The sequence below is a fragment of the Hyalella azteca genome, unplaced genomic scaffold (genome assembly GCF_000764305.2).
Source record: "Hyalella azteca isolate HAZT.00-mixed unplaced genomic scaffold, Hazt_2.0.2 contig13914, whole genome shotgun sequence".
NCBI lineage: Eukaryota > Metazoa > Arthropoda > Malacostraca > Amphipoda > Hyalellidae > Hyalella > Hyalella azteca.
Genome location: NW_025943819.1, coordinates 283,795 through 294,534, shown reverse-complemented (window position 1 = coordinate 294,534; position 10,740 = coordinate 283,795). Strand labels below are relative to the sequence as shown.

The 10,740-nt window shown below is 39.9% G+C and overlaps 1 protein-coding gene across 1 annotated transcript; it reads left to right on the top strand.

The window, feature by feature from the left end:
- Window positions 1-3,099: 3,099 nt before the first annotated feature.
- LOC108667887 (F-box/LRR-repeat protein 14-like) lies at window positions 3,100-6,445 on the top strand. The gene has a single exon (XM_018154987.2). The coding sequence runs from the start codon at window positions 3,100-3,102 to the stop codon at window positions 4,315-4,317; it is 1,218 nt and encodes a 405-aa protein (XP_018010476.1). The 3' UTR covers window positions 4,318-6,445.
- The last annotated feature ends 4,295 nt before the right edge of the window (window positions 6,446-10,740 follow it).

The following is a 10,740-nucleotide window of genomic DNA, read 5'->3' as shown; positions in this document are numbered from 1 at the left end:
AAGTTTTTCTGTACACGTTCATTTTGTCTCATCAACTGTTATCATGAATTAATTATTAAAGGATTGTCATATTTATGACTTGATTAATCCATAACAGCTCATCATCACACAGAAATCAAAGCCGGATTGATTGCGTCGAAAAATTTCATCATTTTCAATAATTCGTCTAACCGCCACCGAAAACCGACGCTTATATAATTACGGGCATAGTATAATACATATACGAGAACCGTACACCTTACAAACGTCGTAGACCTTACAACCATCGTAGACCTTACAACCGTCGTAGACCTTACAACCATCGTAGACCTTATGACCGCGTAGACCTTACAACCGTCGTAGACCTTACGACCATCGTAGACCTTACGACCGTCGTAGACCTTACGACCGTAGTAGACCTTACAACCATCGTAGACCTTACAACCATCGTAGACCTTACAACCATCGTAGACCTTACGACCGTCGTAGACCTTATAACCGTCGTAGAACTCGTGAGCTTCGTTAAACTGAGAAAAAATTGCGTCTCCTGAAGCCAGGCCATAACAAAGCAGGTTTGCTTCACTCCCCAGGGGACAGACGCAAGCATTCCTCAATATAGGGACCAACGCATTCCCCAGGCGAGGGACTGACGCATTCCCCAGGCGAGAGACCAACGTATTCCCCAGGCGAGGGACTGACGCATTCCCCAGGCGAGGGACTAACGCATTTCCCAGGCGAGGGACTGACGCATTTCCCAGGCGAAGAACTTACGCATTCCCCAGGCGAGGGACCAACGTATTCCCCAGGCGAGGGACCAACGTATTCCCCAGGCGAGAGACCAACGTATTCCCTTAGCTAGGCGAGGAACTGACGCATTCCCATGACGGGGAATTGACGCATTCCCCAGGCGAGAAACAAAGTCACCCCCTCTCCCCCAACATTTCCCCACATGAATAACATCTGACGTCACCTCCAACATTCCTCCTCCCACCCCAAAAACGCGCCCAGCTTCAATCAATATATAATTTTAATTTTACTTCAATTTAATTTTAAAGTTCGTTATTTAAAAATGAAAGTAAAATGGAAGAGGTGTAATTGCAGAAAAAATATCGATGAGTAACCTAATGTATCACAACACTGAATGATCTATTCTTGTTCATACAGAATAGTTACTGTCTGAATACTGCGTGCAAACAAGTTCACAGTAATTGGCCCTGCAGCTCTAGAGGTATAACATCACTGCAATATTGTAACACTATAAATATATGGCTGTAGCTGTAGGGGGGTAACATCTTACATCACTGCAATATTGTATCACTATAATATATGGCTGTAGCTGTAGGGGTGTAACATCACTGCATATTGTAACACTATAATGTAACATATAATGTATGTAACACTGCAGCTGTAGAGGTGTAACATCACTGCAATATTGTAACACTATAATATATGGCTGTAGCTGTAGGGGTGTAACATCTTACATCACTGCAATATTGTAACACTATTTATGAATAATAAAAATTGTATATGTGAACAAAATTCAGGGGCACGGCGGCGGTCTTGTTGCAGCGTTTGTAAAAATTAGTTTTTTTTTTTTTTAGCGCGGCGTGAAATTCCAGACCCGCTAATTAAGCAGACCGGTGCCCCCCACGAGGACCGGGGGGGGAGGGGAGGCCTCCTGTGTTCCTGAAATTGGAATGAGGATGACATGGGAGGGGGGGGGGGTGAAATCGCGTAATGTGAAATATATAAATTCGGTTAAAATGAAGGAAACGTGGAAAATTGTAAGGATATGGTAAAAATTTCTTCTTGATTTGGGAAATGTTGAGTGAGAGAAAAAATTGCAGAAAATGAAACTGAAAACGAGCACAACTGAATAACACTAGCAACCCGATTTTAGATTCAACTTTGGAACAAAGAATTCTAATTTCTATTAATGTTTCAATATGACAATATTGAACTGTTTTTTTGATCTCTGAAATATTAACCTTTCTCGGCGCCCATTGCCACATTTTCCTTATATTTTTAATGTCATTTCGGTGACCATCGTTGCATTTTCCTTGTACTTTCAAAGTAATTTATTTCGAGCGCTATACACATATATTATAAAGACTTCTTTGTTTTTCAAGTTGTATAAAACTCAATATTGCTGAATGCCAGCCTTAATTCATGCTCGAAAATAAATGGTACACTGTAACGTGGGAACCATGAAATTATGAATATTCTGTGCACGGTTTACAGCCCCTTCCTCTCATGCCTCATGTACTTCCCGCCTCCCGTAACCCCCTCCGTCTCCCACATCCCCGTCCCTCCTCCCTATCCTAAACATTCCACAGAGCAGCCTCCAGGCAAGAAGGACATGCCAGCTATAACGAAGAACATTGTGTAGGTTGAAAAAAATATATTTCAGGGGTGCTGCAGGAATAAAAATGCAAAAAAATAAATCTAGAGCGCACTGAAAAATAAATTCAACGAATAACATTTGAGGAGAAGCTTCCATGAAGCACACAAATGCCCGATATGAAACGTAATTCACAACTCTTATGCCTGCCATGTTCCCAAGAGCAATTCATTTCAGATAGCGAACCGAAAAGCTATCCAGTAACTTACGCTCGTAGAAATAACATGGGCCCGTGTGAGTTGCGTGCCATTCTTGCTCGCAAGCTGTCCAATATATTCCCAGTCACCCCACTGAGGCGGGGATCTTGCCTCCCACAGACCATCCACTCACCCCCAAATTTTTCTCCTCGGTCCCGCGCACGAAAATAACGATAATGAAACTACGTTCAACTTTATTAACTTAGTAAACGGGCAATAATCGTTGTTAAGGAATTAAACTTCATTTCCCAAATAATGGTGATTTTATGATCATCAGATATCAGCTGTTGATAAATTACGTAGAGAAGAATTTAACCATCAACTTAGAAGCATCTGTCCAAAACATTTTGAAACTGAACGAAAACTCAAAATTTCACATCATTTCGACAGTATACCTGATTCGTGATTGGTTGTGTTTAAACTTAGCGCGTCCAGCATCCAGCCAATCCCAAGCCAGGACGTCGACCACGTGACCGAACACACTCGAGCAACAGCTCCGGCCAGAAATTTCAGTCAGTCAAGATGGAGGAGAGCGCGGGTGACACAGTGTGCGCGTCCACTACTCACATATCTTGCTTATATCCCGAGATTCTTGCTATGATATTCAGTTATTTGGATGTGAGAGAAAAAGGTCGTGTAGCCCGAGTGTGCAGTGCGTGGCGAGATGCTTCATACCACAAGGGCGTGTGGAGAGGCGTCGAAGCAAGAATACACCTGCGGAGAGCTAACCCGTCGCTGTTCCCTTCGATGGTTCGGCGAGGCATACGTCGCGTGCAGGTGTTGTCGCTTAGACGTTCCCTACGCGACGTTATAAGTGGAGTACCAACGCTAACGTCACTCAATTTATCGGGTTGCTATAATATCACTGACATAGGACTTTCCCTTGCGTTCTACCAGCCGCACAGATCCCTGACACGCCTTGATCTCGCGCTCTGCAAGCAGATCACCGACTCGGCCTTGGACCGCATCAGTCAAATGCTGCCCAACTTGGAGGAGCTCGAGCTTGGTGGCTGCAGCAACATAACGAATGCAGGGCTCGCCATGATCGCGTGGGGGCTGAAGAAACTCAAGAAATTAGACCTACGGTCGTGTTGTCACATCAGTAATCAAGGAATAGCAAGTCTAAGTGGACAAGATCTAAGCAAGTGCTCCGGGACCGAGTCATTGCAGTGTCTTGGTCTTCAAGACTGCCAAAAGCTTTCTGATGAAGCTCTCTTGTCCGTATCCCAAGGCCTGCCGTCCTTGGTAAGCATAAATTTATCTTTTTGTGCCAGTATCACAGATTCGGGTCTCAAGCACTTGGCACGGATGCCCCAACTGAAGGAAATCAACCTTAGATCGTGTGACAACATTTCCGACATGGGCATCGCATACCTAGCAGAAGGCGGCTCAAGAATCACCTCCCTTGACGTCTCGTTCTGCGACAAAATCGGTGACCAAGCCCTAGTTCACATCGCGCAAGGGCTCTACTCGATGCGCTCACTATCCTGCTCGGCTTGTAACATCAGTGACACTGGAATCGAACGCATCGGTCGAAGTTTACACGAACTTGACACACTCAACATCGGACAGTGCGGTCTAGTGACAGATAGAGGATTGCAGCTCATTAGTGAACATCTAACTAATTTGTACAGCATTGACTTGTACGGATGTAATCGCATCACCACGGTGGGTCTTGAGAGAATCATGCAGTTGCCACGACTTCATGTCCTTAATTTGGGACTGTGGCACAAGAGGTGACCAGAGGCTACCATAGAACTACCTACTAAAGTCCTGCACGCTGCACACACTCCCCGGCAACCTGGCCCACTGGTCCCTACCACCTCCAACCATTTCACCCCACCTCCGCCTCAACACCAACCCACCGTCTGAAACTCCACAGAATTTCACGCCAAAACCACAATATTTCGGCTGAGTATTTCTCTGCATTTTTACGATCGATGAAGTGAAGTGATTGAACGCAGTTTGATATTTGATGTGTTTCACTATGTCTAGCAATGACATCAACCTTCCTCGTGCAACGTGAAAAAAATTCAACTTTGCGAGTTTGTGAACTGATCATTAAAAACTGATGAGATCTGCATCATTTACTGTTCGTTTGTGACATGACCATCCTCGTGATGGGTGTTTCATGCGAGTGGTGACACCTTCGTGATGACTTTCATGCGAGTGTAATGACCTTTCCTCACGATCAGCGAGTTCCACGCGAGTGGCAGGTCCCAGCAGCGGCTCAAGCGAGTGGCATGATCGATCGTGCTGCCAGATCGTGAACGTGGCAGACGCTAGGGACCGAACGCGGCGCCTGCAGACCTCAGGCATTCCCCGGCGTCGGGCAGACATGAGCAGGAAAACCAAACCTAAAGAATTTCAGTTCGGTTTGATCCTTTTTGGAGAGAAACTTCGGAGGAATAATTGTGATCATCCTTCAGTGAACTTGAAAAGAAAACGAAGCAGTTATTTTATTTAACAAATGTGGGGCTGAAGAAGATAACTAATTTACTCAAGAAATGGTGCCAAAAACTTAGTTCTTTACGTCTACCAATGGAATGGACTGGAAAAATGTCTCCGGAGAAATTTCTCTGAAATTGTTTTAATTTTTCAGTTTTGTGCAGCAGCAGCTTACCTATTGCAGTGTAATTCAATTAATTCGTGTACATATTATATGCTCTGTTGTCTACGTTGCATACGTGAGAATTGGCTAGCGAATTCGAGATATGTACGTCTATGTGATATGTAAGTAATAAGCGAGCGTACTGCGTGTGGTAACATGTAAGTGTACATACGTGCGCAAGATGCCATGTTAATCTGTACAGTTCTATACGTTAAATCATTTTCTAAGAAAACTATTATGTTCCTCATTTGGACCTGAACAAAACTTGCATAATACTTGGAAATTTTCATGCTAGTTGCTATCAGCTTCTCTTATCGTTGGGATTTGAGAGTTATCAAGTGAACATGAAGCACATTAAGTTATACGATGTTATTACAATCACTCTTGACCGTTTTGCAACGCTCGGAAATTGTCAGCACCTTAACCGTGTTGGCCAAAATAACACGGTTCCTATTGCTCAATAGATTTAAATTGGATTTTGATTAAGCATTGGGAGGAATGGCATAATATATTTCTGAATTTATACATGTATTATTATCAGAATTGCTTTACTGACTTCAAATCAACAAAATAACAAAGGAAACGTCCTTTTAAATCAAGATTCTTCAAACATGCACAGCCAGTTTTTAAGGTGAACCATGTTTCTACATTTAATTTTAGCCATGTTGAAATAATTCCGTAATACCTTGCCATTTTGTTCATAAAACGTTAGCTCCGTTTTGCTCAATTTGCACGAGTTATTTCGAGTACATAAAAAACATCGGTTATTCATGTTATGTTGAAGCAAGCTGTATTAATAAACATTCTCCTGCAGTTAGAGCGCGCTACAAGTATGCCAACTTGAAGTGTTAGGTGCGTGGCATGGAATGCGTTGCGGTATGCGGCCTTCGAAGGAATGTGAGGAAAATCGTACGTAAAAACTGGCCATTCGCGTCACGGTTCCCTGCGAATAAAGTTTTTACAGCACCTCGCTGGGAATTATCTTCGGCGTACCCGTGTCCAGGGCATAACGAACTATATTTAACGCAATTACTATCCTCAATTCGGTTCGATTTTTCATTGGTTGTTGTATGCCAATCATTCAAATAGCAAAATATGATTAAATTAAATTTTAATTTTGTATTTTTAAAAATCTTTATTGGTAGTTTTTTATTACAAATAGAGTTTGCTTGTGCTTCACCAACCCGCTTGTGTCCTCTGTACACCAGTATATATTTTTCTTCATTACATATTGCATTTGCAGCAATGAATTTTTTAGCAACTGTTGGCGCTAGTTTTTTATGATTTTGAGACTATTATATTTATTCTTGGTTCATTTTACCTGTGATTCATATTTAGCAGATAATATCCTTTTATATAAAACGTATCGGTAATAGAGTAATTTCTATCGGAACACTTGTGCAAAATAAATGTAATTAATATCTTGATAACGGAGTAACATTTGAGTTAAGAATGCATTTATTAAATTTTTGTGGTAAGGAATGGTGAGCAGGCATATTTCCAACTGATATTTAAGCGATAGAATTAAGATAGCGATGACGTTGTATACGATATAGCACGGGTGCATTTAAATATTTTATATTGAGATTTCCGTTTAGGCAAATCATGTATGTGTTATCCCCAACGTAGGCAGCTATGTTATCTATGCTACCTGATATGCAGAAATGTCACAGAATTTTCGATATTATTTTCACTTTGGCAGCTGCTCGTGGTTTGCGCTTGTAAGAAAACCTGTCAAATGCCAGGGGCCATACTTTCAAAATTCGCTAAGTGAACGTAAGTACTTACGCTCTATTTTCTTGTCTATGATTGGTGGATTTTGCTTGAAATGCCGTCAATGATTGGCTGATGAACTTACGATCTCTTAACTATTTTTGAAAGTATGGGCCCAGGCTTTTTTAGGACTATTAGTTGCTAACTGTTCAGTTTTCTTGAAGTAAACAAGGAATTGCAAAATTGAAGCATAATTAATTTAATTAGTTGTTCCGTCCAGTTCTGTCGTGGGAGTGGGTCATAGGACAGAGAACATTTTTTTTGTACTGAAATAATGTTTACATATATTAATAATTGTTGCTAACCATTATTCGGAATTGATATTTAGTATTTTATTAACACTTCTCGGTAAAAAATGTACATGTTTCATCTAAAAATACTAAAAAGTAATTTCATGTAATTCTCATAAAGTTCCATAATTATTTTGATCAGAATTCCCTCTCGATGTGTAATTCAACATTGATTCCCTTTTTCCTTATTATATTTGGAAGCGCTTCTCAGGTAGAGTGTCATCGAAGTGCTGGATCAAGTTCCGCATTAAACATTCATGCTACGAACTTCATGTTGGCCTCTAACATTCATGCTACGAACTGAGGCTATTATCAAACATTAATAAATATTAAAAGGTAGAGTGTTGGTACAAGGGTAGAGTGTTGACTGCTGTCGAGTATCTTCATCTATATTATTGTTCGGTTATTCCACCGATCTGCGTTTTTCGAGAGAACCTTCATTATATTAACCAGAAAGATAGGTTATATTAACTTCGTTTGGAAAACATTTATACTGAGGATGGATGCACTCGTCTTGAACTTACCGGACGTATACTAATAACGTGTGCTTTAACTAAGTATAACGTATGCATTAGCGTATAACCTTACACATATATAACAATATATGTATATACTGTTAATTATATAGACTATGCTGCCCCTCCTCCACGGCAGCTAGTAATCATGCTATTGTACAACTGAGAACTATAGCTTGTTCCTGTCTAATTTCTATGTATTGTATCTCCTTGTGTAAATTGAAAGTTAAAATTTTTAACTGAAATGATAGGAAAATGAATGACGATGATATGAAAATGTCAATAAATTAATTCGTTGGCTTTATAATCGTCACTAGAATTACGACTATTTCTTAAATTTTTACTTTTACTTTTCACAAGAAAGTAACGAAACTGAATTGTGGTTGCATTGCCTCTGACAAAACTTATGTTGTAAGCCCAGCAGTCATCATTCATATTTTTCATCGTTCAAAATATTTGAAAATTCACTTCAAAGCTACTTAATGAATGAATTGTTCATCACTTAGGCATGTATAACTAAAAGGTTGAGTAGAATATTTTTTGTTTCCTCATAAAAAATAGAATAAAAATACGAGTTTCATTTCTCAGCAAAATGTAAACTAAATAATGAATATCCCATCCACTGTTTTAATGAGTATCGAATTTGTTAGGTTCGTTGCGTTCGCATCTGTTAGTTCAATAAGAAAGTTGCTTTTGAGAAGATCAAATCGTTTGCATCATTAAGTTTTGGTCGTAGTTCGAAGTTTATGACGTTCCAGTTGTGTTGTTTTGACGTTGATTAGTTCTAATTTTGCCGTTAATTACGTCTATTTTCGCGGTTGATATTCGAATCTTCTTGTAGAGATTGTCACCTCAACGGACTTATCGATATTAACAATCTTCTAGCATACACTCAAATGATAGAGGAGTTAATTGTCTAAATAGTGACACACTTTCTGCATGCAAAACTGGTACCGGTACGCTGTATCGTGACAACCGTACGGTCATGTCTGACCTAGGGTGCTAATGTTCATTGTAATCCATGAATATGAGAGGTGGGTTAGGCGCGGCCGATGGATGTCCGATGCTCATTTTACCCTCAAGTATTTTACAAATTTTATTTTACGTGTCACTTCCGTTGAGCAGCTGATGGATTAATGTTTCTCACGGCAGTTACGCTTGGAAATGTTTTGAAATGCGTCTGAACATGAAATGTTTGGAAATGCGTCTGAACATGCATGGGTTAGGTGTGAATCTTGCCTCATGGCGGGGGAGTGACAGGAGGTCAAGAGGCAACTAAAACACGTGTCGTTTGAACTGTTCCAGGAAAAACCCTTTCATAATTCGATTTAATATTGCTTTTTTTGTCAAATTAAACTGTCCTTCATTGCAGAAATGGAAGTTTTTTTTATCTACAAAATGACTGTTTACTGTGTGTAGTCGAGTCCAAAATGATTTTTTCGTAAAAGTTTGGCAGGTTCGACAAGGCCAAATAGCTACTCACCATCACAATGAGTGAGCTATTGTGTGAAGATTGAGTTGAAATTTATTGTGTAAAATTTATGTTCTGCCATCGTCACTCACTAATGTTGACTATTTTTATTGTGATTCGTTCGAAGTATGGAAAACAACGCTAGATTTGTATGTAAATTGGCCACAAAATTTGTTTAATCGAAGTAATGATTTTCTAGTGCCAGTATAAGCGAAAAATACGTACGTCAAATGTGCCAGTTTTGAGTGACTATATATAATACATGTATCTTTTCATTCCCTGATTGAAATCTTAGGTGGATTAGGGCCGTTCATTGTACGCTTCTAACCCGTCTCTGATTTGTAATAGGGTAGTATCGTATGTACATCTCTTGCTATACAAGAGCATCATGTAATACCTTGTTGACTTGTAGATCTGCGTGTCCTAATAAACGCAAATCTCATGAATTACTTGTTTAATTTGTCAACCTTGTGTATTATTTAAAAAAAATGGATTCTGAAGTTACTCGAAATAGCTACCGTACTTGCTAATTTTTTTAAAATCAGATCTTGCATCATACCGCGCTCAGTATTCATCCATCAAGGTAATATACACCGCCACGGGGCAAAACGAAAGAACCTTGGAAGATATTAATAAACTGATTTTGATAATTATGAAATTAAGATAGAATCGTAACCAAGATCTAGAATACGTGAAATCAACATGAAATAAACAGCGCTGGTCATGTGCTACAGTTACGTAAAAATTAATTGATTTGGCGACACTAAAGAGTTTTGATTAAAACTAAATGCTTGGATATTCCCAAACACGCTGATTACACCTGACCAAACACTTGACCTGCACACTGATTATACTCGATTATACCCGTGCTCCATATCCCTGAATATCAAATAATTTGTACAGAGCAACGTATTGTAGATGTTGGAAGCAAGCGCAAAAACAATATTTGAGAACAGAGAATTTAATTTATTAATAAATAGAAGAAATTATAATACCCAGAAATTATGGAACAGTTCGAAGCATAAGATGACAGCCGTAAAATAATCTATCTAGTGTAGGTTCCTCACTCGAAATTTAGGAAACATTAGGAGACATCCACGTCAAGGTCGGCTGACTTTTCTGCAAGTCATGCCAATCTTGACGGAAGTATGTTCGCTGCTGCGGCCCTAGATGCTGCAAGAGTTCGTCTCCAGATGCTGCAAGAGTTCGTCTTCAGATGCTGCAAGAGTTCGTCTCCAGATGCTGCAAGAGTTCGTCTTCAGATGCTGCAAGAGTTCAACTCCAGATGCTGCAAGAGTTCGTCTACAAGCTATAAAATCAGGGGAATCGGGTCAAAATTATTGTATTGCACTGAATGCTTCCAAGTTTCGTTGATCCCAAACAAAATAATTGATAATAATATTCTAATATTTGACAGATGCTACACCCGCAGACCCAAAATATTGTACACGCATTGTTTGGCGCAACTGAGCAGCGCATTTCAGATAACCTGGACATCCGAGC